We start from the raw sequence: 27,976 nt of genomic DNA, 5'->3' as shown, positions 1-27,976 counted from the left end.
GAATTTGTTTGTTAAAATGCATTTCACAGGTGATATAACTGATTTTATTTTTATAAGATGCTCGGAGAAGCTTTAGATAATACACAAAACTTAAAGGAAAACTTCCTTACATTTTCTCATTTGCCCATAATCTCTGTGGAAAATTACTTTCCTGTAAGAGTTACAGCCTTTAATCTTTTATTTTGAGATGTGTCCTATAGTATTGGCCAAGAATTCAAGTGTTTTTCGAACATATGTTTCCTAATTTTACTTGTGGTTCTGCTGGTTTACAGTTCAAAGAATTGCACTTAAGGTGCTGTAAACCTGATATTTTTTCCCTACAAAGTACAGACTGTTCTGAAGTTGATGCTGGTATGAATGAATATGAAATTCCAGATTTGGTTTTTTCCAAAACATTGCATAACTTTAAAAATGTAAATCTCATCCTAAAGGACACAATAATATATGATATTTGCTAAGATATTTGCTCAGTGGCAACTTGGCAAAAAATACAGGAAATATTTTGAATAGGTATTAAAGTGTTCCTGTGAATGCTGGTTTGTTTAATTAGTGTTATAATGAATTTATTTACTTCTTACTGTTTTCCCAAAGATGTTTAAAAGTGCCTTTCTGCCTGCTACAGAAAGCAAAATACAGAAAGTAAGTATGATTTTTAAAACATTTGAATAGGTGATAATTAAAATTGAAAAAGTAGATCCGTGTATTCACATAGTGATTCGGTTTCTCTGATTGTCTTTCCAGAGTGCATGACCTGGTACATGTTGGTCTCCCTTTAAGTTGCTCTTACTTGAGCCACTAGAATGTCAGCCTTTATAAGCAAGCTCCCCTCAAATCAATTACTGATTTTTCCATTCTTAAGACAGGCTGCGATCTGACACCTAGTGTGACATACTAGGCTAACTTGATCCTGTGCTTTTTATTTTTCTATCAGCAGTTTTGCATTTTGAAATCTGTGAGAAGTCATGTCACATTTAATGGTTAGACAGTCTTTTAAAAGCCAAAATCTATTGCTTGTAGGGGGATGGGGGAGAGAAAATAAATATTTATAACAGTAGCCTGTCTACATTCTTTTTGCCATTGCTAGTAAACTTTCAACACTCAGTCATACCTACAGCACACATTTTATTGAAATATTTTCATCCATTAGCTTTAATTCACTTGGAATTTCTTTGTGTTAGCTGAGTTTCAGGGTTTTGTCCTCTGACCATCCCATTGTCCTGATGGATTGTAAATCCATCAGGTGTCAGTCACAGAGACTGACTGTCCTGATATTACTTTTATGTGTGTTTCTATTCTAATAATAATGATAATAATTGAAAAAAATACTTAAGGAACCAAAGTAGAAAGTAGCTCTTCATCTATCTCCTTTCTCATCTATCATTTGTCCACTCTTCTGATTCCTTCGCTGTCCTTCCTCCATTCCTTTCTGTAAGGGTAGCTTTTGATTACTGTCCTAGGTGTAAACAGTAAATCTATTCTATTATTCAACCACTCTACTATAGTTTATTTTTCATCTCCCACTTAATGTAATAAAGTTTTGATTAACTCCTGTTGTGTCTTCAGGTAATAGGCAAGTAAATATTTTTTCCATATGCTAATTGATTTGATACTGTAAAGTATGTTAGTATGTGTTACTTTTATGTCCCGCCCTCTAGCTTTCTCTCCCTCATAAATTTAAGGACTTCTTCCACTGCTATTTCTTTCCACTCCATCATTTCTTGTATATTGTTGTGGGTACACACTTGGGTAGAAAAAAATTCTTTTCTGATAACACTCATTGAATAATTTGTTAGGATCGGTCTCAATGCCTTAGTTTCTTCACCCTAATTTTCTTCTTTCTTACAGCAGTCTAGTTTTCTCATTACATTCAACCAGAATACAATAATGTAGAGTTCATCTTGTTAGATAGTAATCTTCAGTCTTCATATTGTGTGTTCTTCTAAGATGGGAAAAAGGCAAATGGACACGGGGTGGCAGGTGAGTGCTATTGTTGAGGTCACTAATTATGGCGCATTCGTGTATGTTCTAAAACTGCAGGCAATTTGCTATAACTGGTTATTATTCTGTTACAGAAAATTAAAAATATACTCTATGTTCCCCATGTAACAAGTACATTTGTACATTGTACATTTCTTGTACATTTGTTATTTATTTTTCAAAATATTTTGCTTCAGAGAATCATCTTTCCCTTTCTTTTTTGCTTTATGCTTTTAAGAGTTGCTGATATATTAAAGGGTAATTTGCCATATTATTCCTGGTTCAAAAACATCGTGTGATACAGGAAAAGGAGGATGCAAAGAATAAATTGAGAGACTCTATTACTATCTCTATATAAAAGCCTAAAAAAGGCAACAGAAAGGTGATCTGGCTTAGTACAGAGAGTGCTTATTTTCTTGTATGATTACTTTCATGCACGCTTTGTGAGTATCACAGTGTCAGGTAACTAGGCGTACTGTTTAAAGCTTGTTTGTCCCCTGGGCAGATTTTTTCTGTGTGTCAGGACAGAAAATACTGATCAGTAATAACTCAAAAAGGGATGAGAATCTTTTAAGTAATGCCAAAGGATGTAATAATCTTGTCAGCATGTTCTGGCCCTATAGAATATCCATTCTTTATTTGGCATGGTACTGACATGTCCTTCATCCCTCAAATTTCATCTGTTTTCGTTCTTGCTGTTGTTTGGCTCTGCAAAGATATGCAGGTTTGAGATTTGGCTTACTTATTGTACTGTGGGGTATACGATCTTCTTTCTGCTTTTTGAATTTAAAAGATATTGACAAAAGCAAAGTATATTCCTCGCAAAAACAACTAGTGCCTACCTATGTCCTTGGTACCTCAGAAGTCAGACCTCCTATGGCAAAACTGAGTATTGCCTTCTTTTCATAGTGTCAAAAGTTCACAGAAGTTTTTCTTGGTTGTTTTAAAGCTGGGATCCATTAGAAAGGTAGAAAAGCAGTATGACTAAAAAAGATGAAAGTTTGAATATGATCAAACATGTAATGTCAATATTAACTTCTTCTGAAAATTGTCAGCCTTGTAGCATGGTTTGCAGGGTTTATTTTTCCTCTGATTAGAAGTGAACGTGTCCCTGCTTCTGTAAAGACACAGAATGTGTCCAAGTGAAGGCGGCAGCAGCTTTTATAGCAGGATATCCGTTGTGTCACATCTTAGTATCATCTTAGTGTCACATCTTAGTGTCACACCTCAGGAAGGCAAAACCCCTGATACAGTTTCTAAGCCAGATGCTTGACAGTGTACCAGTCTCCTGTGCTTATGAAAGTATTTTCTCAACCTGGCTGTGCCACCTATATGGAGCAGAACTGACCTCCTTTGCTCAGAACACAGTTAATAGGCTTCTGAAGGAAGAAAAGAACTAAAGATAAGTGTGGTGTAGGGCTTGAAAAGAATTTGCTATGTAACCCAGGATAGTTCATCTCCCTCATTCAAATGTGTACAGTCCCAAGCACATCATATCTGGTCATGGTAGCCTGGGGTACCTTACTTCTTTCCCATCTGCATATGCAGAATCCCAAGTGTGTTTTATCTTGTGCAAGTAACCAGGATAGCTTGCTTCCTCCATCATCTGCACTCAACTTTGCACAGGTACCAGTATGATGGCCAGCTGCCAATCTTGGAATTCAGACAAAAGCAGTGAGATCCCTAGGGAGCAAAACAGAACTTTGCCTATATATGTATGGCAAGACAGTTAATCAGTGCAACTTTTATTTTCCACGTCTGCAGTACTATCCTTTGATCTATACTCCCATGCAGTTCCACTGGTCCCCCCATTTGGTTAGGGTTGGTGAACTGGTAATGCCATGCTTTCATCAAAGCACAAGTTGTTGAATGTTGTGCCTTGTCCCTGAGAAACCGGCATCACCTTTTTGCTTGTAATACATGGATAGTTTCTAACACCCTCATTTTGTAGGACACTGCTTGCATGCTGTATGGTTTGTTGGCTAAATTACACAATGTTCATTTACTACATGCTGGCTTTCTGGAGGAAATAAATTTTGAAAATGATGGTGATTGTATTTCAACACTATTTTATGATGACACATCTACTGAATAAACATTGGAATGTTGTAATGTCATATCCAATTTTTTTTTTATTTTATTACTGCAGGAGGGTGAATAGAATATTTAATTCTTTTCACTGTGTGAAGCAACTCCTACTGGTACTGAATACACCAAGAAATCAACTTGATCAAGATTCAGTATTCTGTGTACAAACACATGCCTTATACTGTGCTGTCATGCAATAGCAGAACACTATCCTCTACCACAGCTCTGGACATTCTCTACAACCTAAATAAGTAGTCTGCCTTCAAGACTTGTAGTTGTGTCCATCCCAAATATACTCTGACTCCTCTGTGATGCTTGGAAAGTTAATAACAACATCAAACTCCAGGACTGCTCTGCTAAACCAAATCTTTCAAAACCGGTGCAAACATAAATGGTTTCCTAACTTTTACCCTCTTGATTTCCTATTCAGAAAACAGTAATTAGCTGCAGCGAAGGAAGAGCTCTGGGGAAATAGTGAATAAGCCATTTTCTGGAGAAGTAGTTGTTCTTCTAGCCAAACAGGCAAAAAGTTCCCTGTTATTGTTGTGGTCTTTCATCTATACAAATGCAGGACCAAATGGTTTGGGCTTGCTGTATTTCTGCGGTTTTGTTTGCTGTGGCTCTCAGGAATGCAAACTAAAGTGTTCCCTGAGAGCAGAGGAGGACAGTATGCTAAATGTAGCTGCTGTCTTAAAATTTCCAGCATCAAATAATTCTAAATCTTGTTGAATGTGTGCCATTCCTGAACCACACCTCCTAGGCCCACTAATGTTCCAACTACCACCTGCTTCTGAAAGCATCACTATGCGTGAGACAAGCAGCATTCTGTCAAGAACATTCACTCATTCATTCACATTTGTGAATTTATGAAGTTTTCATTGCACAGCAATGACAATTCCATGTAACAACCCTGACAGCTATTTTTGTGGGTGTCTCTTTCTTCTTTCAGTAGGGGATGACTGTGCATTTTATGAAGGAAGTACAGGAGACTTTCTGTTCCTGGAATGCAAGCTGACTCCTTGCAAGCTGTGGTATGGATAGAGAATTAGTGATGACAATTTCTCCTCATTTTCCAGCAAGTTGCCTGAAACTAGTGCTTATCATACCTGTATAAAGAAGGAAGGAATTCAACTCCTTAGTGACAATTTTGTGTGGACTGGTGTTCAACTATCTCTTTGATCCTCATGAGCAGAGGAGAATGCTCCTGTGCACTTTTGAATATAGAAGTGCTGAGAAAATGTACCAAATACAGGCTATCGTAACAATTAAATTTGTTAGTCACAGGCTGTAAGCCAGTAGAAGATCTAATAACAAAACCTTATGTTTGTTTAGCTATGTATATCTTCATCCACAGATGGTGTGAAAGGTCCAGTCACTTAAAAGATTTTCAAGATTCTTTTTACCAGTGGCCTTTGAGGATGCCAGATTTCTGTCCATTTTCTTTAGATCATGTACATGCCTTTTTTTTAACTTTTCATGTTCTCACTCTTCTCTTGAGAGCCTTTTATTTTTGTATTTTTGTAAAGCCTCTTGCTGCCTATTCTTTCTAGGGTTTATTGTTTACAGAAGGAGCAGCAGCAGCCTAGAATGATTATATTTTTATTCCTCTCATTGCATTATGGATTAGATTATGCAAAAGAAGCAATGGAACTGACTTTAGTTTTATTAATATGAGTCTATTTCAGCATACAATAGCTTTGAACAGGGAGAGTCGTCTTTCCTGTGGACTCAATTTTGCACTGATTCGTTCAGAAGATTCTTGTTCTTACTCAACAAACTAGTAATGGCATTATTTCACATGACAAAATCAGGTATTATGTATAAATTGCAAGTATAGAAATACTAGACTTAAAAATTCCAACTGTTAGAAAGTTCTGCATAATACAAGAATACTTTCCATACATTTGGAATAGAAATTTAGGAATATATGCTCAGATTAACTAAACATTACATTATACAATTCTTTAACTTGGTCCTTATGAACCTGATGAAAACAAAGAAGGTGGTAACATATACCAATATGAGCAGGTATTTGGGGAAAAGGAGCAGGTGATTTGGAGTTACCCCCCAGACTAGCTCAGATCCAGAGGGAAAAACAGCAGCATCACCTCATTTCTGTGGCTGGATCTGGACCAGCCAGATGCTGCACTCAAATTACCAATATGTCGTCATCATATTTCCTTCCAGTTGTACCTAATTTCTTTCCTTCTTTAACACTATTGCTTGTATTTTGTCCTCTTTACATAAGGGGAGGGGCAAATGTAGTTTGAAAGTACTGTACCATGATTTCTCTGTCGTTCTTGTAGAAGAAAGAGAGAAATGGCTAGAAATGCACAATTTAAAGTCCAAGATAAGTGAACAGTTGTTGTTGTTTTGTCAGGCATCATTAGTGTCTTTAGAGTATTTTTCATGGCATTACCTGCCTTGAAAGGCAAATTTGATTTTCTTTTTCACATCACTTTAGAAAGTGTCCTTTGGGTCAGCCTGATCCACCATTGTACAAAAGGAGCTACTAATTACACAGCATAGAACTGCATATCTTTTTTGTAGATTAAGGGTTTCTTCTCGCCTTTCTTCACAGTACTGGCTTTATGAGGAAGTGTCAAAGTCCCTACCAAGTGTCCGGGTCAGTGCCTCAAACATACGTTTGGAACATGCTGGCCTTGTGCATCATTTCCCCCTTCTGGCACAGTTTATACCAATTAAGAGAGCAGACTGAAATCAAAATGCTGCTTTTCATAGGAAAACTCCTTTGCCACTGTTACTTGCTGGTGAATTTCCTGCAAGGCTTCTTTAACTAAAGTGCCTCCTTTAGTCACTTCTGATTCTGCAGTTTCAATGGAGGACTTGAAGTGTTCTGATTATTAGACTGATGTATATGCAGTGATTAAGTGTTATTATAAAGGGATTAGCACCAAAAATAGAGTTCTGCACAAAGACAACAATTAGAGAGCTTCCACTTCAGTATAGAAGGAAAAATTAGGTAAGCATTTATGGTAAGAATGCAGATCTGGTTACAATTTTTACAATCTTAAACTGAGTCTATTTGAGTCTATTTTTACTATTGCATTTGTATCTAACTATCTTAGACAAATTTCTGGTGGAAATTAGGTTAGTGAGTTAGGAATATTCAGGAAAGGAAAAGGTATTCCTGAATATCAAATTCAAAAGATGCTTTTAGATACAACAAAATACTTTTCTTTTTAACCTTTTCCTTTTATTTTAGACATAAACAAATCTGTACATTTCAATATTTAGTAAGGATTTAACGGATGAGTTTTTTCATATTTTTGAGCTAGGCCTTCTGCTTCCATCTGAAATCTCTGGGGCTGTTTGTACTTACTGACAGGCCAAATAGGCTGAGGCACCTGGTGGTATGGCAGTGTTTGTCAGTTCCCTTGGTTCTACTTGGATCAATCAAATCCTTTTTTTAGTCATCAAAGTTAGTGGAAAGTGTTTCTGGGGTTTCATCTATAAGCCTTTGAGTTTAGACAGAGGGGTGTTCCATCTGAATGTTTCAAAACACTAAAAATTACTAGGACAGTAATTTTCTGACTATTTACCTGATATATACATAGAGAGAGAGGAACATCTCTCAGGTGATCAGTATTTCCAATATCTATCTAGAGTAACTTGGCTTTGCCTAGGTCCTGGTCTTGTATTCCACAGTACACATTTTACCAACACTATATTTAAGAGTTGTGTATTTTAAATGCTACCACAAATATGTTAAGCTGCTGTGAGTTACATTCTTTAAATCCAGCCATGGAGAATCATGAAGTCATTCAGCTTGGGATGATCCTCTGGAGGCTGCCTAGTCCAAACCGCCCTTTAAAGCAGGTGCAGTTAAACTGCCTGAGGCCTTGGGTGGTTGAGTTTTGAATATTTCCAAGGACAGAGAATTCATAGCCACTCTGGGCTGACCACCACCATGTAAAAAAAGTTTTCCCTCTATCCAATTAAAAGTTACACCATGTATTCTTGCCCTTCCCCTAAATATCTCTGAAAAAAAGCTTGGCTTACTCTTCCCTATATCCTCATATTAGATGGTTACAGGCAACCACCCAATCTCAGAATAACAGAATTGTTTCTGTTTGAAAACGTTTCATGAAACCATCTAATCCAACCCTCATCCTCACACAGGGTCAGCTAGAACTCATTGCTCAGGATCATGCCCAGTTCCTCATTGAATATTTTAACCTTTCTGGGCAACATGTTTGACCAGCCTCACAGCAGAACGGTATTTTCTTGCGTTCAGATGGAATTTCATGGTTTTCAAATTGTGCCCATTGCATCTTGTCTCTGAGCACCACTGAAGAGACCTTCAGTCCAACCTATCAGATATTTAAACATCTGGGTAACACACCCCCAAGCCTCTCTTCTCCAGGCTGACCAGTCTCAGCTCTTTCAGGCTTTCCTCTTATGGAAGATGCTCCAGTCTCCTAGTCATCTTTGTGGCCTTCACTGGATTGGTCCAGTAAGTCCTTCTTGTTCATGTATTGGAGTACTTATAGCTGGACACAGTGCTCCATACATGGCTTTAGTGCTGAGTAGAGAAAAAAGACCACCTCCCTCCACATTCATTCAATTCCCATCCTAATGTGGCCTAGGATGCTCTTGGCTGCCTTTGCCATCAGCTTGCATCACTGTCTCATGGTCAGTTTGTTTTTCACCAAGACCTTCAAATCCTTTCCTGCAGGGGTGTTCTTTAGTTAGCCAGGCCACAGCATTTAACAGTGCTATGTGTTATTCCTCCCCAGATGCAGACCTCTGCATTCATCCTTGTTGATCTTTAAGAGATTCCTTGCAGACATCCTTTTTCTGTCTGTCCAAGACTCTCTGAATCTTACCTTATCTCTGACCTACAATCACATTATACATCAGCACAGCAAGTCCTTCTAGTTGTGCAGTGTGTAGTTGCTGAAGATATATTCATGGTCATTGGTGGAGATGTTTAACAGTGCTGGTCCCAGCAGTGACCCCTTGGATACACCACTAATTACTTGTCTCTAAACCAGTGATCACAACACTCTGAGCCTGGCAGGTTTTAATCCACCTCATTGTGTGCTTATTTAATCTGCATTTTGAAATCTGTTCTGTGAGGCTGCTAGGGGAGCCAGTGTCACAAGTCTTACTGAAGTTGAGGTAAACAACCTTCCGCTGTTCTCCCATCATCCACCGAAACAATTACATCATCCACATTGTGGAAAGTTATCAGGTTAGTTAAGTGTGGCTTTCTCTTCATAAATCCATGTTGACTATTCCTGACCACCATGTAGTACTTCACCTGTTTGGAAAAATGGCTTCCAGGATTAGTTGTTCCTTTATCTTCTCAGAGATTGTGGTGAAGCTGCTCTGCTATAGAACCCTTGATCTTCACATTGCCATTCTTGAAGATAGGAGTATCATTATTTTTCCTCCAATTCTCAGGAATCTTTCCCAGTTGCCATAACATTTCAAAGATAATAAATCCTCTCTCCTCTCCTCTCCTCTCCTCTCCTCTCCTCTCCTCTCCTCTCCTCTCCTCTCCTCTCCTCTCCTCTCCTCTCCTCTCCTCTCCTCTCCTCTCCTCTCCTCTCCTCTCCCAGGAGCAGCTGAAGAAGTTTCTCTGGCTTTTGCAGATTTCTTTACCGTTTGAAGGAGATCAAAAAAAGGATGGGGAGGGAATTTGATAAAAAGAACAAAATCAACCAAATAAAAACCCAACCTGCAATCCAAAAAATCTCAAGACCAAGCAAATAAACAAAAAACCAAAACAGAAAACCTCTCCAAAACTGCAGCAAGAAATAAGCTCAAAACAACAAAAACAACAACAATGAAAAAACTCAGAAGAAAAACAAGCCTCTCCAGATCCTCAAAACTTGAGCAAAACCCAGCTGCCCATATCCACCCAGTTGCCTGCATCAGTGTGCTGACACTCTCAGCCTGAAGAGATGCATACGAGTAATATCTGTCAGTCATAAAAGCTTTTTTGAGTTGAAATTTGCAATTGTATATGAACTTTGCATGATGTGCCACCTGTGCTCTTGCCTGTGATAAATTGAAGCAAACCAGATTGATAAGCTTTTATTGATGCCACAGCTCTATCAACACCGTACCTGAAGCACAGGCCTTTCTGATTCTCCAGCTCAGGGGCTCATCTGTGCCCCCAGAACTGGTCTTCATCCTCATGGTAAGAAGATTGGCAAACCTTGAAATCTCCCTCAAAGCTGTAACTATGAGGATGGAGCTATTACACCCCAAATACTGGCAGCAAATGTCTTGTGGGATGGGCATTTTGGGGTGGGTGTTTGTCAGATGGAGGCATCGCTTTTCTCTCCATCTTCTGCTGTCACAGAGCAGAGTAGGAAAGGCTTTTTTTTGCAAACCCACTTGTGTTCAGCATCACATCTATTAACTTCAAAGTCCTTGGCTCTCAGTGTTCCACACCCTTCTTCCATCTTGTGCAGAGAGGTGCCAAGCCTGTAAAACAAAAACGGTATTGCTGAAGAGGAGAAAACTCTCCACATCTTGCAGAAAAGGAGAGGTGAGGTAAGGTTGTTCTGCCCTTTTCATGCACTGTCTCACCCTGCATGCATAATTTCTTGTTGGAGGGTGATCAGATTTGAGGAGAGTTGCTGTGCCTGCAGTAAAATCTCCAAGGAGCATGTGTGGAGCATGAAAAGCCATGTTATTGCATGGGCCTGGTGGGAGCTGTGAGGTTACTGTGCTCCAGTACAGGTCCCCAACCTTTGGTCTACAGAGCTTTGCTGGGGGGAATACAAGACTTTTGCATAAACTCCAACATCTTGGAGAGGTGGGTCAGGGCATGAACTGGGTCGGAAGTGGAGCAAAGCTGCTATTTACACCAACAGTCTGTGGATACACTCACATTTTGGGGTTGAAAGGTGTGTTGTCCACCCATCTCCACACCTTCTGATGTGACCTTAATCCAATCCATACTGGTGGTGGGCTTTTGCCTGTAACAATCTTGATGTGCTCCTGGAAAATAGAACTGCTCCCAAAATCTGTCTGTGGAGGGTTTCATGGCAATCAAATTGTGCCCCATACTTTGAATGCTTCCCCAAAACCCTCCTATTGCTCGGCAGTTTTTTCTTCTCTGCCCATTTAAAATCAGAACTTTTATGTCCTTTTAAGGCCTTTTTCTCCCTATTTACCTTTTCTTTCTTGATTTTCACAGCTTTTCATGCCTTGAGTCCAGTTTCCCAATTCTTCAGAAAGCCAGTAGCATCTTTCCCCATGGAGCTGCCAGTCCTGGGGACACAACTTGCAGCCAACATAGGCTGAGGAGGAGAAAAAGCCATGAGACACTTCAAAGGGTTTTCAGATTATTCCCCAGACACCAGCTGATGGAATTGAGGGATTCCCTATCCCACACCCTGGCTCTTTCCCTATTGCTGAGTTTTTCACATCAATGTGGGTTTTTTTCCAGCCATTGGGGTGTAGAGGGGTTACTGAGGCTGGGTGACCACAAGGACATTGTTGGCCGGTGGAGGAAGAGTGGCAAGGAACCTCCTCCCTGGGGCTGATGATGCCCCTCCACAGAAGAGAGATCCACAAAAATTGCATGGAAAAGAGGATTCTTCCTTGCAACACTCCTCTTTGCCAAATAACCCTTTTGGCCTCACAACTCCAAGTGTCCAAGGGTCTCTCTCCTTGCAGTAGAAGATCCTCACAAAGGTCTCACCTGAGCATGTCCCAGCAGAGTCAGATGGGAAGGGGAATTACCTGTGGGGCTGTCCCCTCGGAGCCTGCAGAAATACTGCACCATGGATGAAAACTTGCACTGCTCCACCTGGTTCCTTCCCTGGATCCCACTGCATAGCTGTGGAACGCTTGTCACCACCAGCTGTGGGGAGCCCTGAAAAACTTGGAGCAGTAATCTGAGGTGAGAAGCTGCAGCCATTTGGGATAAAAACCACAAACCCCACAAAATGGGGTTTCATTTTCTCATACAGTTGCTTAAGCAAGCCTTAAAAACACAGTTTGTATTCTCCACTGTTGTTTGATAGCTATAGGAGTAATCTAGGTTTACTCAAAACAGGTTTATTCTTAATGAGGTGATATTGCATCTCTACAGAACGACCCTGTCCCCTCCAAAGACTGAAATAAAATAAACCACAATTTCCCTCCCTGTCTGCTCACTGGAGTGTGAAATGTAGATAAGAGCTGGTTACTTACCCCGCACACTCAGCACCACCACGAGGACCAGCAGGATGAGTTGCCCCAGCCCCCCGGCTATGAAAAGGAGCCTATGCCACCATGGACAGAAGGTGGGTGCTGGAAGAGGCCACATTTGCTTTAAAAAATTAAAGATTAAATAGCTGAGGCTTTAGAGAGAAAATAAAAAGTACCCCTTTGTCAAGCTGGTGAGTTTGAGCAGAAGTTTACAGCTTCTTTGCTTCCTCCAAAAAGGTAAATCACCACAGATGAGGTCTAGGGTGAGGGGGGTTTCTCAGGTGGAGGAGGGTCTGCAGGAGCCTCAGGAGCACCCTTGGGCACCCACTGATGGAGCTTGGGGGATCAGAAACCTTTTGAAATTGGCTTAATTTAGAGCTCCTGGTAGAGCTTGGAGTTGGTAAGACTGAGGTCACTCCAGCTCACATCTCCACCAGGATTCCAGACAGGATCTCAGCAGCTTTCCTTCCCATCCAGGCATGTTGGTTCATGTTGGGTTTCTTGGCACTCATTTTTCCCCCACAGATGAAGAGTCTTGGAAGCAAAATGGCTTCCAGATATTTGTCACCCTCTCCCATCCCTTCCTTTCTCTTTTTCCTCCTCTTTTCAAGCCAGGATCCCACCTTAGAAGACATTTAACCCATGACAATGTTCTCCATGATCTTGGAAACCTCAACATGGAGATGAAGAAGCAAGCAAACCTAAATGTAAACAAATACAAAAGTCTTCCCAAAAATTGAAACAAGCATTTTCCCCAAAAAATAGGACTTACCATGATGCTTCTTACCAGGAGAACCACCCCCAAGATGCCTTAAATCAGCATAAATTATTTCCTCAGCCATGGTTGCTCAGCAGGTCCCAGGAGCAGCCCAAAAGTGACACTGCCCTTGGACAACCCCTCGTATTGTGAACTATGCCAATATGCTAATGCCTGAATCCAGCTCCAGGAAATGGTATTAGCTGGGGCTTTTATCTGCTTTTTGTTTCTACATACATTTATATATATATATATGTATATGTATTCTACACCCTTCCCTTGTAAATGGAAGGTGGTGAGGGAAAGGGTGTCCTGCAGCCAGGAAGAGCTGGCACACCTGGAGGGGTAGAAGCATCTCTGTGTTTGGTGGTTGTGCTAAACATGTGTAAAAACAGAATGAATAAATCATCACTTCAAAAAGCCTTTAAATAAGGTATTTGACTGTGAGGTTGAAGCATGTCAGGAGCTGGATCAGTGTGACTGGAGGCTGGTGGGGAGGAGACAGGTGACATTTGGTGTTTCTTCCCCAAAATATAGGCTGGGAGTGACTTGAAATGCCTTTTGTTCCATCTGACTTATTCTGCTGGTTTTGACACAATATTTGACCTTTGTTTTATTCTGGAGCAGAGGGTTCCCATGTGGTCAGGGGTTGCCCAGCTCCTGCCCAGGAAGAGGTAAGAATATGGATTTCCTGCAGGCTGCTAGTGAATGTTACTCTGTTTTGTTACTTTATTTTATTTATTTTATTTTGATTTTTTTTTTCTCCTGAGAGCCCGTCCTCCCACTCCTGATGTATCCTTTTACACCATCTAGAACTACCTATGTTTTCTCCAGGTTCGAGACTCTTTGGCAACTTCATGGAACAACCACTAATTTCCAGCTTACATTAACCATTTTCCCTCCCTTTTCTTAGGGTGGGGTGGTTTTTGTTTTGTTTTGTTTTTTGTTTGTTTGTTTGTTTGGGGGGGGGGGGGGGGGTTGGGTGTTAATCCCAGGTTTTAGTCAGTGCCACAACATCCCAAAGCAATATCCTTTTGTAGAGATAAAAATGATGGGCTTTTTCCTCAGACAGTAAAAACAAAACAAAACAAAACAAAACAAAACACAAAACAACAACAACAACAACAACAACAACAACAACAACAAAACAAAACAAAACAAAAAAACTAGGAAAGAAGCAGAAATTTGCCCCAATACCTATCAGCAGCCAGAAACAGGGAAAAGAGGAGAATAAATCCAAAGGTCCAAAGGCTCCAGGAGGAAGAGCACTGTGTTATTTTATTTTAAAATTATTTAAATTTTTTTAGTTAATTTAAAAATACTTTTATTTTGTGTTTATGTAATTTTTTAAAATATATTTTTATTATCTCATGTTTATTTTTAGTTTCTTTTCCACCTGCAGCCTTTGCTTTCTCACAGGAATTTTTTTGTGGTGAGCTGCTATCAGCTATCCTTCCTACCCTCTGCAAAAGCAGCTGCTCCAGTGGTGTGTGACCAGTGATTACAAAAACCCCCTAGAAAATACAAAATAAATTAGGTTTTAGGGTAAAACCCTGCAGCTGGGTAGCTTAATTGGAAGAATACTTTTTAAAATATGTTTTTATAGTAAAAACAATTATAAAATGGGCTGAATGGAACTGTACTTCATCCTTGTAGAATCCCTGAGGGCTGTTCTGGGGTGCTCTGACATCCTGGAACAGAGTGACGTCCATCAGTGTTTCCTCCAACGGCACATTTAAAAAAGCATTTTTGGACAATCCATCTCCCTAGCTGAGAAAAAAAAAACCAGAAATGCTGTAAAAGAGGGTGAAGTGATGCCAGGTGGAGCTGGAGGGGAACCCCAGTTCAAGTGGGTGGGCAGGTGGCCCTGGGCAGGCAGCCCCTTCTTCACTGCCCTTGAGGAGGCACAGGAAAATCCCTCAGAAAACAATAAAATAAACCAAAACAACATTTTTTAAAAATACATTGTTTCTCTTCACAGGAGCAGTTTGTGCCTCAGCACTGAAGGGCTTGATCCCACAGAGAAGACACAGGTGACAGGGTTTGGGATGGGCCTGGGGGCTGAGGGGATGTGATCTTAAATTTTGATTGGAGGAGTGAATTTCAATTGCAGGGAGAAGGTTTTAATTGCAGGAGAAAATTTTAATTGAGAGGATTTTAATAGAGGGAGATTATTTTAAGTGGGGGGAGAAAACTTTAATTGTGGAGACAAAGTATTAATTGAAAAGAAAATATTAATTGAGGGGAAAAGATATTAATTGGAGGAAAAACTTTAGTGGGGAGAAAGTTTTCAGGGAGGAAACTTTAATTATAGCAGAAAATTCTAATTACAGGGAGAAAATGTTACCTGAGAAGATTTTAATAGGGGAAGATTTTAATTGGTGGAAAAAACTAATTTGGGGTAGAAGTTTGATTGTGGGGAGAAAACTTTAACTGAGGGGAGAAAAGTGTAATTAGGGGGATAACACTAACTGGGGGAAAAGGAAATTTTAATTGCAGGGACAAGATTTTAATTGTGTGAGAAAACTTCAGCTGGGCAAAAAAAGTATAAATATGGCACAGGGATAAAATTTTAAATGGTGAGAAAATTTAAATTGAGGACTGAGAGCCTTTGTGACACCTCTGATAGATGGAACTTTGCTTGGCAGGTGAGGCAAGAGCACCTGTACAGGTGGAAGCCCCAAAATGGAGGAAATGAGAGTTTATTCCGGATTTTTGGGCATGGGAAGGAGCAAGCCGGCAGGTAACTGTAGGGCAATGAACTGTAGAATCAGCGGGTTTGGGTTTTATTTTGATACTTCTGTAATTTGAGAACAAAACCCAGCTGAAGTGAGGCTGTAGGGGGGGAAAAACTTTCTCTGGCACTTCCCTAGAGGGAAAATTTTTGTCACTCAGCAAATAGAGTTTTTTGCTCTAAACAGACCAATTTCAGACATGATGGATTATTCTAATTAGTATTAACCCTTCATGAGTCTCTTGAGTAACTGATTATTGTAGTCCTATTTTTCCCTCCACAAATATTCCATTTTAAAAAATTTATTCTGGATTAGAATAAAGAAATTCTTGAAGAGTTGAACTGTAGAAGAACCCAAAAAGAAATTTGGTGTTTAAATCCAGTTTGGACACATCAGAAAGTATTTATTATTGTCTTATTTCCATGGCTTTCCCTTTTGCCCTGTTTCAGCTCTCATGATTTTGTTCCCATCTCTGTCATGCCCTTGGCACTCAATAAGGTTAAAAAGGGACTTTTTGGGCCTTTTCCATCATCTTTTTCTACTCAATCAGGGACTAAGATTTTTGAATAATGGGGTTGGTGGGGATTTTTTGTTTGTTTGTTTGTTTAATTTAGCACATTTGTGACTTTTTCAAACTTGAAATTTTTTTAAATTTTAAATTTATTTGCTGATTTTTCATTTGTTGATTTCAAGGGGGTTTGTTTGTTTGTTTAATATAACTTAAAAAAATATTTAGTATATTTGGCTTTTGACTTAGATTTCCAGGAAGAAGAGGGGAGAGGAGGGTTTTTCTCATCAATTTTGGTTAGTATGACAGGGAGAAAAAGGGGAAGTCTTAAACAAAAAATGGAAGAAGACCTACTGGATAAAAACACTAAGATTTTTGGATAAAACCTCTAGGAAACAAATTTTTCTGTGCTCATGGTGAAGGGAAAGGGTATATTCTGGATCACAAGATACAGAAATGGTGGCACCATGACCCAAAGTGTCTTAGTTTAGGTGGAGAAAAAAAACTCCACTGAACTTTAATGATGAGGTGAACCCCAGAAATTAAAGCAAAATTTTAATTATGGTACATTTCAGGAGTTTATATCTGGAGCTGGGGAGGAAACTGTTCCCCAAAGGGCTCCCATAAATAAAAAAATATTTTTTTTTCCACCTGAAGAAGAATTTTTGGTATTTCTCACCCAAAATGACACCGAGTCCACTGGCATTGGCATGAGATCAACCTTTCCTCATCTTGGCATGACCTGTAGCATGTTGATGCCCTTGCAGAGGCACTGAAGGTCTGTTCTCCTGCAGGTCACAGCATGGAGATGAAGCCGGAGGCACGTGTCGCCTGCCAGGTGATGCTGGCAGTGCTTTTCACAGCTCTGCTCATCACAGCCATCGCTTTTGCAGGTGAATGTCAAAGTTTTAGTCTCATGAGTAATGTCTCTGAGATATTTTGGGTTGTTGCATTTGTGACAGATCTACTTCCATGTTCCTAGGGAAGACAAAGCCCACCCAAGCTCCTGTTCCCTCTGGGAGAAAGACATTTCAGAGCAGGCTTTCTACAGAAGGCCAGACCCATCCCCTTGGTGTGGGAGCTGATGTCATCTAGAAACCCTTAGAAAATCAACAGGAAGAGCCACTTCAGGAGTACAGTCACACAAAAGTATTGTTTTCAGAGAAGAAGGGGCCTGGAGATCTTGGCATGAGTTCCACCAAGTCAAAAAGTGTACAGGAATAAGAGGACTTTTTTTCATGTAATTTTCTCTACTTTTGCATTAATGATAGAGAGCAACACCCAAGGGCATGTTTAGCGATAGGGTTACTCTGAAATTCCTCTTTAAAAATATGATTTTTTTTTAAGTCTACCACCCTGTTTCCTTCTTTGAAGGTGCAGCACCTGTGTTTCTTGTCCAACATCCCAAGCTTGGCCATGATTTGAGCTTATTTTCTCACAGGATTTGTCCTGGTATCTTAATTTTTCTCTTTGCCCACAGCTGAGGCAGATGAAAGAGTTTTGGAAGCCATGGGGTAGAGGATGATCTCCCTACCCCAGAGAGGCAAGGGGAAGGTGCTGCTCGTTAACACTCTTCTATTTTTAATGACAGTGCAGGCTTTTCAGCCTCGTGCCCAGCCCTGCTTTCAGTGTCCCTTCGACTGGATCTGGTACAGAGGAAAGTGCTACTATTTTTCTGAGGTTGAGGGGAACTGGACGTCCAGCCAAGACAACTGCTCAGCACTTGGTGCTTCCTTAGCCACACTGGACAGCATGGAGGACTTGGTAAGGAGACATGAGGACCTGCTCAGCACAGGGGAAAAAACCCCAAAGCAATGTATTTGAAACCTTTTGGTTCTTTGACTGCTCTTTCAAGATCTTTTTTGAAAATCTGGGATGAGAAGTTGGGGAAAAGGCCTTGAGGATATGATGTCATGGGTGTCTTCAAATTCCTCACCAAAGCCAACTGCTGCAAGAACTGCAGGAATAAACCCCTGTTTCTAGATCATACTTTTGGTGGCAGATTGAAATGTTCAATCCCCAAAGAAGCCCTAAAGCAGCATGAGCAACTCGTAAAATTGAGATTTTTGGTTGAAAGAAGGCAAAAACCTTTCCTTCTCCTCTCTTTCAGAGCTTTGTGATGAGATACAAAGGCATCTCAGAGCATTGGATTGGCCTTTTGCGGGAGGATGAGGAGCAGCCATGGCAATGGGTGAACCGCTCACCTCTATCTCACCTGTGAGTCCATGTTTTTCATTATTATGCTGTTGGCTGGTGTTTCCTCAGCTGCAAAATGTGCACTTCTTCTTGTACTGGAGGTACATCAAGAGATAGCAATGGGACAATGTTTGGGAAGGACAACATTGCATATGGAATTGGTCTGTGTTTTCCCCTTTGACCTAAAAGATGGGAATGGTGCATTTGGTGAGAAAATCCTAAGTTTAGATTTTTATTTCAAGTTTGTTTTTTCTTGCAACGCTTTGGGTTTTATATTAGAAATAGATCAGTGTCAGTGTTGGCATATTGATATTGAATTAGTTCTATTGAATTGAATTCAATTCTATTCTATTGAATTAGTTCTATTCCTGTAAAAGAAATATGTATAGATATTTTGGCATGTTGGTGTCCATAAGGATGCCTGAGAACTGAAGCTGGCGGAAGCCTATGTGTGACTTTTCTCCTTTTTCCTGCTGCCTCATCTGAAATAGGTTATGTCCTCTGTACTTCCAGGTTTCAGATCCATGGTGGTGGGCTCTGTGCTTACCTGGATGACAATGGGCTCAGCTCTTCCCACTGCAGCACTGAGAGGAGCTGGATTTGTAATAAACATGAGCTGCAGAGCTCAAGCAAGGGCAACAGGATGAGACGGCCTCCAAACCTCTGTGTCAGCTCCTTGGGTGCTGCAGGGAGGCCTTCTCCCTCCCAGATATCTGGTGCACCATAGAGACATGAAAAAAAAAATCACAAAAAGATTTTGAACTCCCTGGGCAAGGGGGTATTGGGAGGTTCCAGGGGACCAATAAGGTGTTTCTGGGACAAGGCAGCCTTTGGGGATCCACATGAGATAGTTCTTGAGAATCCAGGGGAGTGGGGTGGGGGGGCAGGGCAGCCCTGGGGGCTCTTTTTGGGTTTGGGGCAACTTGGTGATGGCGCAAATGTAGATGCCTTCTATTTCTTAGAGAAAAAGAAATTTATTATATTCTGAGTGTATTTACATGCTAAGTACTTGGAAATACATCTCGAGCATGGGGAACAGCAGAAGAAAAAGAGTGAGGGCAGTGGGTGTGAGTACATCTTTGTGATGAAAAATCAGTTTTAATATGAGGTATAGGGGCTAGTATTAATACAAAGCCTGCAAAATTTAAGATTTTTAATTTGTGCTGGAAGCCCAGCCAATCATAGGCAGTCAGGTCAGTAAAAGGAACCTTCAGAGGAAGCTGAATTTGGGAGAAAAAGTGCAGTTTTTAGCTCAAAACAAGCTCAGGAAAGCCCAGCTCCTATTAACAAGCTTTGGATGAATTTAACAACTTGAGATGAGCCATGCTGAGCTCAGACCCAAAATCCCCTGGACATAACCTAAACCAGACATCTAAGATGGAGGTAGAACCATGAACTGAATTAGAAATTACTCCAAGACTTGGAAAATAAGAGTTGAGGAGCATCAACAAGCATTTCCAACCAGCTTTTGGGAGGATCCTTCCAGTGCATCAGCCCTTGGGGGACAGTTTAATGGTTGAAAGGAGCACGCAGAAGTAGGGGAAGACCCTCTCCCCGCTGAAGGAGGCCACAGGAAAAGTGAAGATGCGTTGGCGGCTGCTGACAGCGTAGAAAGACACCTGTCCTACCTCGTAGTCCAGGTAGACCCCAATCTCCCCATTGAGGAGTGGGACAGAGGTGTTGGATGGAGCTGTGAGGGCAACGCAGAGCTCATCATACTTCTGCAAGCCCCAGATTTCAGTGTTAGGCTTAAAGAGGACCCGGCCTTTCCTCTGAACGGACTCACGGGCCACTCCCACAGCCCAGAAACGCCCATTGGCCTCCACTTCCCAGTAGTGGCGGCCCGAGGTGAAGCCCTCGCTGCCCAGCATGCACGGATCTGTGTCAAACCGGCCCGGACCCTCGGGCCACTGGCATCGGGGCCTGCCCCAGGTGGCTTCTTTGAGGTCCTCGGAGAGGATCACCTCTGGACCCACTGTGGCTGGATCCAGGGTTACGTCCACTGAAAAGCAAAACAGAGAACGCATCAGAAGCCAAATTTACTCCTAGAGAACACACACCCCCGAAACACCTTCACTGGTGACTTTCCAAAGAGAAAGGGCAAGGAAAGGTGAGGCTGGAGATATAAGTGTGAAGAGGCGGAAGCTGGAGATGGAGGATATATATCCAGCTGAGATTGGAGATGGAAGAGCAAAGAGATGGAGATTGGAGACGGAGGCCCTAGGGAGACAGAATGTGAAGGTGGAGAATCTCCAACTCCATTGAACATCTCGGCCCAGAGAAGGAACTTTGTCCCTCTCCAGCCACATCTGATTACCTTCAAACTGTTTGGCAGTGTGGTAGTCCAGGGCAAGGTCCCACGTGCATGGCCGTGGTTTGAGGAAAAAAGCCATTTCAACCTCAGTGTTCTCTCTTCCTGACTGGAGGCACAGGAAAAGAAAAGGATAAAATCTAATTATTATCCTTCAAGCAGTCACATCTCAGCTTCTGCCCCTTTCTATGTCAAAAAATGTGTTTAACCACCACATTTAATCAAAGTACTTCAAGAAAATAGCATTCTTTTTCTTCAATAGTTGCAACAGAGCTTGGTTTATTTATGGGAAGACCCTCGGAGATGGGTTAAATAAATTAATTCCCTGATGACTATGAAGGGAACATGAGGAGCACATTGGAATGATCCCATCTCCATTGTAGACATTATCATACCCACAAATGTCCATTCCTTATGCTGGCTGCAGGCTGAATCTATCCATCTTAAATCCATCTCTGTCTCCACCATTCATCGATTAAATCTCACAAGGTTTATTTGAGTGAGGAAAGTCTCTAAAACTGAGATAAGCCACATTCATCTCCCACATCCAGAGAAACCTTGTGAGGGGGGAAGAAATTTGCTGTTGACCTTGGAGAAAATGTGCATGGGGGAGATAAGAGCTGGCACCAAATGGCCTCAAATTCATCCTCTGGAAGTCAGTGTGGGGTTTTGCACGCAAATAAGGGATTGCCTGTGCTAAAGGGCCCTGGGAATGAGTAATAAAGCCCAAAATAATTTAATAAACCATGCTGTGACAGTTGAAAACAAACAGGTTGCTTCTTTTCCATGTGTTTTCCTCAGCAAATCTGCAGATGAAGGGGTTACAGCAGCAGGTTGATGAGTAAAAGTGGGGAAAAGGTGAGAAAATCACCCAAATGGAGATAAAAGCAGGAGCCATGCTGTTTCTCACCCAAATCCCCTGGCTGGATTGTTACAGGTAGATGAGAAGCAAATAATCACCATGACCCTCCATTGCAAAACATCTTTAAATCCAAAACAAAAATCCTGAGACCAAGGCAAGCGTAAATCTCTTCTCTTGAGTTCATGAGATGGGGAGGGAGCTCAAAATCCCCTTTCCCCCCCTTAAAGACATCAGGGTGAGGTAACCTCCCCATCAGCACTGGGATTTTCCCCCTCATTCAAACCTTCTTGGTGTTTTCCTTGCTGTTGATGGTGCTGTTCTGTGGTTCCTTCAGATGGTTTTCTTCCACTGGCTGCTTCTCCACTGTTTTTTTTTTCCTCTTGGGATTTTTTTTCTTCTGCTGTCTGGCACAGGCTCAGCCAAAGCTCAGTCCTGTCTCAGCCTCTGCCAGCTTTTATCAGCCAAGAAGGGAGGAGCCCTCCAATCTCTCGCCTGCAGACAGGGCTGTGACGTGCTTGGACGCCTTCTGCACCATCTGATTGCCCCTTTTCCCCCCATTTCAGGGCCATTTATTTTCTCAGCACAGCCACTAGGGAGGGAAGGGAGGAAAATTAAGGCACAAAAACCCAAAAAAACCAAAAACCAAAAACCAAAAACCAAAAAAAAAAAAAAAAAAAAAAAAAAAAAAAAAAAAAAAAAAAAGGCGCATTATTGCATAGCACCACAAGGGAGAAATTGGTTTATTTTTTTCCCCCTAGTTCCCCAAATCTGACTTTGGCCCCTTACACATGACCAAGGTGAACAAGGCAAAGCTGGGAGCCACTTCCAGGTGAGGGCTGTGACAGCAATGCCTGGAAATAAGACAACCTTGTGGATATAATACATGTTTAAAGACTACTTGCGGGTGATGACATTTGCCTTTCCAGCTGGGGCAGCTTGTGCTGGCAACCGAGCACAGGAACACCCAGGGGCGGTTCAAGGGCAGGCAGCTTCACCCTGGGCCACGGCCAACCCCCAGCACTCCTTTTTCCTCTCCAGGAGGGCAGCATGGCCACAGCAGCTGCGCAAAACCCCTGTGCTGACACTGGCCAGAGCTCCATCTCTTGGTGTTGAAGAGACAAAAACCCCTGAGGAGGCGATGGGTGAGCCACCACAGGCTGTGGTCATGAAGACTTTTGGAGAACCAGATGAGACCTGTGAGGTGAGATCACTTTCCTCTGATCCATCAGGCCTTCCTCCTTTCCCTCCCCCTGAAAAAAAAGGTGCAAAATGAAATTTTTAAAATTTCTTCATTGGAAAGCAAAGCTCCAGTGCCTGCTTGTAGTTGTGGGAAAAACATAAAGTGAGTTGATCTCTGCTTTCCAGGGAACGCAGTGAGGGGGCGTTTTTAGGGGGGTTAGTTGCTTTACTCTCCCAAATAATGTAAGATTTTGAAGGCAGGGTTATACAAGCAGTCTTGGCTGATTCCTTCCCTTTTTTTTTTTTTTTTTTTTTTTTTTTTTTTTTTTTTCTTCCTCTCTTTTTCTCTGTATCTGTGTATTCAGGAGAAAATCCAGTCTCACCTGCAATCCCTAAGGAAGGTGTTAGCAGAGTTTCTGGACTGGAAAGTGAGCAAAGAGAAGAGACACCAGGACTATCTGGTACAGAGGATCCCTTCTGTTCTTCAGCAGTCTGAATGTGTCTTTGGGTATTTATTTTTCCCCAAGCCCCTCTTGACGAAAGGATATCCCCCTCTTGGGATCATATCCAAGAGGCATCCTGGCACCCTGCAAAGCCCTACACCCAGTTGGAGTGGTTGGTGCAGATCCTGGGCAGGTTTGGCAAGCACCAACCTCCATGTGCAGCTGCTTATTATCCAGACTTTAAATCATTGTCATGGCACTGCTCATTTTCATCCCAGACTGAGTCATAAAGGGACATTTGTTAACATGGAATTAACACTTCCCCCTGCTTCTCAGGGCCTGGATTGGTTTTGCACAGAATACAGAGAGGAATGGCAACAGCGGAAGGGAAAGGCGGGAAGGACCTCGGGGTGAAGTACTTAGTTACCTTGAAGTCGCTAATAAGCTGTATCCCCAGCCCTACCCCAGTGTTACAACCCCCCTGGCTACAGCTTACGTACTTTTGTCCTTTAACTCAAAAGGAGAAAATTCAGGTCTGGGGGTTGCATATGTATTTTTTGTCTCCCGCAGGAGAGGAGTGAAGCCGAGCGGCGCCGCATTCGGGCTGAGTTCGAGCGGCTGCGCCGGCTGCTGGCGGAACAGGAGCGCACGGTGCTGGGGCGGCTGGCCGAGCTGGACGACACCTTCGCAGCCACCCACGCCGAGAAATCACTGCGGGTGGCCGAGGGGGTGGCACAGCTCCACAGACTCATCGGGCAGCTGGAGGCCAGGTGCATGCCCCAGGTGAGTGCCCGCCTTGCCCAAAAGCTCTCCCAAAGTGCTGCCTATGGGATCTTGAACTGCTTTTTTTCTCCCTTTTTCCTTTTAGGATGTTGGGAGCATCCTAAGCAGGTATGTGGCAACCGGTTGCTTCACGTTCCTATCACGCCAGCTGCGAAGAGGGGCTCGGCTGATACATCCGCCGCCTAACATTTGTCCCTGTCGTTTCTTTTCCTCGCTGGAGTGAAATGAGGCTCCACCTCCCATCAGGGCTCCCCACGGAGCTGGAGAAGAGCCTGAGCTCCTGCTGCCGCCAAAGCGATGCTCTGTGGGAGGCCCTGGAGAAGTTCAGAGGTATTTGGGTAGAAATCGGATATTTCAGGAGAATTCAGAGGTATTTTAGGAGAATTTGGAGGGTTTGGGGAGGAATGCAGAGGTATTTGGGATAGTTCAGATATACTGGGGGAGGAATTCAGTTGCATTTTGGGATAATTCCGTTATCTGGGGAAAAGTCAGAGGCATTTCAGGAGGAAGAGGAGCTTGTCCGAGGGAAAGGCAGCAGCAGGCTCTGCACCTGCTCATTCCCCATCTCCTTCCCTCCTCCCAGACACAGATCCCCCCATGGGTCTCCCCACAGCAAAGATGGCACTGGAGACTGGCACGACTCCTCTCCCACAGCTTTTGGCAGAGAGAAAACGTGTGCGGTGGGATGAGGAGGAGGAGCAGGACGAGGCCAGAGAGCCCCATTAAAGGCAGGAGCAGGCTGGCAGCTGCCATGGAGGGCATTGCCAGGAGACACAGGACATGGACAGTAGCAGGACTCCGCAAGATCCTGTTTGTGCATCCTTATCCTGGTTCTGCCCATATTCCTAGGGACACAAATGGTTTTATGACAAGCTTCTCTCCAAGCTGCTTTACTTAGTAACCAATCTCGTGCTGCTCCTCACCATGTAGGTCATGAATTAAAGAAAAAGAATATTTTAAAACCACGCCTGATTTTTCTTCTCTGTGTGTATGTAAGCACAGGCTGGATTTTAAGGTGTTTCTTGGTTCCGCTGCGGCAGGAGGCGGAGCAGGGGAGCGAGGGGCAGCGGGACACAGCGGCTGCGGTTCTCGGGTGGAGTAGCAGACCCGTCCCTGGCCTGAACTGTGCGGCCTTGGCTGAGAACAGCCCGTCCCGTTCGGCCCTTGCGCTGGAGGCAGCTCTGGGGCCCCCCCGGCCAGCGGCGCGATAAGCGCCCACTCCCCGCGGGGCCTCGTCCGGCCCGGGGGCAGCTCTCGACAGCCATCCCTCGCTGCGGCTCTTTCATTCCGTTTATTTTATTCTGCTCCATACATTCTGCTCCATACACACCTCGCCCCCCTTTCAGGGGATGCAGCCCTTTTCAGAAGCGACAGTGGGGCCCGGGGCGGCTCCTGAGGGCGGCGGGCCCTCCCGTCTGTGCCGCCCGCCCGGGCCGCCACCGCAGCGGTTCCCACCCCACTGCACCGCCCGCCCCTCCAGCGGCTCCTCCAGCGCCGTCTCGCCCTCGGGGAAGCTTTTCTGGTGACTCCGGCACCGGCCACGGCTCAGTTCGGCTCTTGGGTCAGCGCCCCGGCCGCTCCGCGGCCCAGCCCTTTGAGGTGCGGGCCTTTAGCCCACCCCGGGGCTCATGGCGCTCCTGCCAGGCCACCCGAGGCCTTTAGCCCACCCCGGGGCTCATGGCGCTCCTGCCAGGCCACCCGAGGCCTTTAGCCCACCCCGGGGCTCATGGCGCTCCTGCCCGGCCACCCGAGGCCTTTAGCCCACCCCGGGGCTCATGGCGCTCCTGCCCGGCCACCCGAGGCCTTTAGCCCACCCCGGGGCAGCTTTTTTTCGCCGCCTCGCCTCGCCCGCCCCCTTCGTGCAAACTTCGCCACCACCTCACCCCGGGGAGAAAACGTCTGGGAAAACATTTATACCTAGTATACCCCTGACTTCTCTTGCTGCTGCAGAATCCTTATGTAGGCTGACATTCTTCTTCGAAAAGAACAATAAATGCCTGAAAGAATTAAGAATTAATTAAGCATGAGGTTGGTCTGCTGTTAACTGAAGTAATCTTCCTTTCTCACAAGAAAGCATTTTTTAAAAGGGGTTTTAGTTTGTTTTTTAGTGTTTTGGGTTGTGCTTTTTTTGTTTGTTTATTTGGGGGGGGGTGTTTGTTTGGGTTTGGGGTTTTATTCCTTTTTTTTTTTTTTTTTTTTGGCCCGGAGACATCAGACTTGTGGTTTGTTGGGTGTGCGGTCCCGCCCTGTCCCGCTCCCACTCGGGGGCCAGTGGCGGGGCCGCCAGCGCCGCTGCCTGACAGCAAAGAGAAGGTGACGATCCATGCGCACCCGCCCCATCCCCTGGGCAGAGGCAAATCCGGGACTATAAACGCGTTTTTTTGGGAATTACGAATGCCCAGTACGGTTTTTCCCCCATGAAAAAGCCAAGCCTGATCAGTTTTGGGGCACAGCGGATACAACAACTGTGGGAAATGGAGTCCAAACAACTCATGGATATAGAGTTAGAAGTTATTAGTTATAAAATTGTAAAGTTAAGGTATAAGTTAGTTTAAAATTTGTAAGCATGTTAGTTAAAACTGCTTGTATCTATTTTGTATCTCCTGTCTTAGAAACACTACTTATCTCCCGTTGTTTTTCTGTTAGGTTCAGTGTACAACGTTTTCTCCTCTCCCCCTCCGTTTTTTTTACTGCGCTGTTTCTACTCTAACCCCGTCCATCAAAAGTCTGCACCCCGCCTCCTCCCCGCCCAGGCTGCTCTCCTGACCGGCAGCGCCGCCCAGAAATGGAAACGAGATCCCATGAGGAAATGTTCCTGAAAACAAACGCCGAGGTCGGTTTCCTAGGCGACGAGCCAAGCCGGACAGAGCAATGGAGAACCGGGTATGGGCGCAGCCTGCAGTAACTACAGCTCGGCTGAATGTTGCACTTACCGCCTCGACGTAACTGAAGGGAAACTTTAGAACGGGGGGACTCCCTGGGAAGGGGACACGATGGAGCTTCCAGGCCCTACTCCCTCCCCACCTTGCTGCTGTGTAGCGGGGTGTGCATTCCTCCCCTGCAGCGGAGCCAGCAGAGGCGGAGCCACCGCCAGATTCCCTTTCTAAAGGGCTGAAACAATAAAGGCGTTCAAAAGGAGGAAATACTGTCTTCTGCCCATTTTTAACACAACTGTTTGTGAACATCGAATTTCTTTTACTCTATTATCTACCTTATTCATAACTATAATTCCTGATTAGTATTTTAAACATTATTTATGTGGTTTTATTATTTTATATCTCTATAATAAAAATTGAAATTATACTTAAACATATATATGTCTTAGAATAAAATGAGATATCTTATATTGAGACTCCGTTAACCTTGTTATAGTTAAAATACAACGGTGCGGTTTTATTTCACTTTAACCCTCCCGCTTCAAGCTGCTATCCACATGATCTCAAGGGAACTCTGCTCACTTGAACATTCCTGCTGTGATCCTTGTCTCCCGGAGCCCCCTTCTGGCCGCACTGTGCCTTCGCCGCGGGAGCCGGAGAGGTGAGAATTCTCCCGGCAAACGGCTCGTCCTTCCTGGGCCCAGCTGCCGCTGCCTGCCCTCCCTCCTGCCGTACACCGCCTCCTGCCGTACACCGCCTCCTGTGCATACACCGCCTCCTGTCCGTACACCGCCTCCTGTGCATACACCGCCTCCTGTCCGTACACCGCCTCCTGTGCATACACCGCCTCCTGCCGTACACCGCCTCCTGCCGTACACCGCCTCCTGTCCATACACCGCCTCCTGTCCGTACACCGCCTCCTGCCCGTACACCGCCTCCTGTCCATACACCGCCTCCTGTCCATACACCGCCTCCTGCCGTACACCGCCTCCTGTCCATACACCGCCTCCTGTCCGTACACCGCCTCCTGCCCGTACACCGCCTCCTGTCCGTACACCGCCGCCGGCGCTGGCCCGGGGGGCT

General features: G+C 43.6%; 4 protein-coding genes across 9 annotated transcripts; 2 read left to right on the top strand and 2 right to left on the bottom strand.

Annotated features, from left to right (window-relative positions):
- Positions 1 to 10,266: 10,266 nt before the first annotated feature.
- LOC310922686 (killer cell lectin-like receptor subfamily G member 1) lies at positions 10,267 to 13,085 on the bottom strand (the record flags this gene model as incomplete). The annotated part of the gene is made up of 6 exons (XM_083883421.1): positions 10,267 to 10,527; positions 10,937 to 11,072; positions 11,223 to 11,348; positions 11,794 to 11,934; positions 12,247 to 12,345; positions 13,016 to 13,085. 6 exons carry the CDS (start codon positions 13,083 to 13,085, stop codon positions 10,359 to 10,361), a joined length of 741 nt encoding a protein of 246 aa, XP_083739547.1. The 3' UTR covers positions 10,267 to 10,358.
- Positions 13,086 to 14,973: 1,888 nt separating this feature from the next.
- Positions 14,974 to 19,299, top strand: LOC310922437 (C-type lectin domain family 2 member B-like). 2 transcript variants are annotated; one of them, XM_083883009.1, is made up of 6 exons: positions 14,974 to 15,033; positions 15,649 to 15,743; positions 17,038 to 17,136; positions 17,835 to 18,007; positions 18,354 to 18,460; positions 18,953 to 19,299. In XM_083883009.1, the coding sequence occupies exons 2-6, from the start codon at positions 15,686 to 15,688 to the stop codon at positions 19,164 to 19,166; spliced, it is 651 nt and encodes a 216-aa protein (XP_083739135.1). In that variant the 5' UTR covers positions 14,974 to 15,033; positions 15,649 to 15,685; the 3' UTR covers positions 19,167 to 19,299. The 2 variants fall into 2 exon arrangements, with proteins under 2 accessions (XP_083739135.1, XP_083739136.1); XM_083883010.1 differs by lacking the exon at positions 17,038 to 17,136.
- Positions 19,300 to 19,361: 62 nt separating this feature from the next.
- LOC310922905 (butyrophilin subfamily 1 member A1-like) lies at positions 19,362 to 22,025 on the bottom strand. Of its 2 annotated transcripts, none has more exons than XM_083883853.1 (3): positions 21,896 to 22,025; positions 20,757 to 20,859; positions 19,362 to 20,441 (listed from the first exon to the last, which is right to left on the bottom strand). In XM_083883853.1, the coding sequence occupies exons 2-3, from the start codon at positions 20,830 to 20,832 to the stop codon at positions 19,930 to 19,932; spliced, it is 588 nt and encodes a 195-aa protein (XP_083739979.1). In that variant the 5' UTR covers positions 20,833 to 20,859; positions 21,896 to 22,025; the 3' UTR covers positions 19,362 to 19,929. The 2 variants fall into 2 exon arrangements, with proteins under 2 accessions (XP_083739979.1, XP_083739980.1); XM_083883854.1 differs by lacking the exon at positions 21,896 to 22,025 and adding an exon at positions 21,146 to 21,879.
- A 151-nt stretch (positions 22,026 to 22,176) lies between these two features.
- Positions 22,177 to 27,672, top strand: LOC310922904 (E3 ubiquitin-protein ligase TRIM11-like). 4 transcript variants are annotated; one of them, XR_014592514.1, is made up of 7 exons: positions 22,177 to 22,813; positions 23,157 to 23,252; positions 23,805 to 24,017; positions 24,103 to 24,125; positions 24,238 to 24,347; positions 24,601 to 26,045; positions 26,664 to 26,756. XR_014592514.1 is itself a non-coding variant. In XM_083883852.1 (7 exons), exons 1-7 carry the CDS (start codon positions 22,401 to 22,403, stop codon positions 26,834 to 26,836), a joined length of 819 nt encoding a protein of 272 aa, XP_083739978.1. In that variant the 5' UTR covers positions 22,177 to 22,400; the 3' UTR covers positions 26,837 to 27,672. The 4 variants fall into 4 exon arrangements, 3 of the variants coding, with proteins under 3 accessions (XP_083739978.1, XP_083739976.1, XP_083739977.1); XM_083883852.1 differs by lacking the exon at positions 24,601 to 26,045 and having other exon boundaries at positions 22,177 to 22,441; positions 22,651 to 22,813; positions 26,664 to 27,672; XM_083883850.1 differs by lacking the exon at positions 24,601 to 26,045 and having other exon boundaries at positions 26,664 to 27,672.
- Positions 27,673 to 27,976: the final 304 nt, after the last annotated feature.

The sequence above is a fragment of the Zosterops lateralis genome, assembly GCF_965231275.1.
Source record: "Zosterops lateralis genome assembly, chromosome: Z".
Taxonomy (NCBI): Eukaryota; Metazoa; Chordata; class Aves; order Passeriformes; family Zosteropidae; genus Zosterops; species Zosterops lateralis.
Note: the sequence above shows the minus strand (reverse complement) of the source record. Positions and strands in the feature narration are given on the sequence as shown.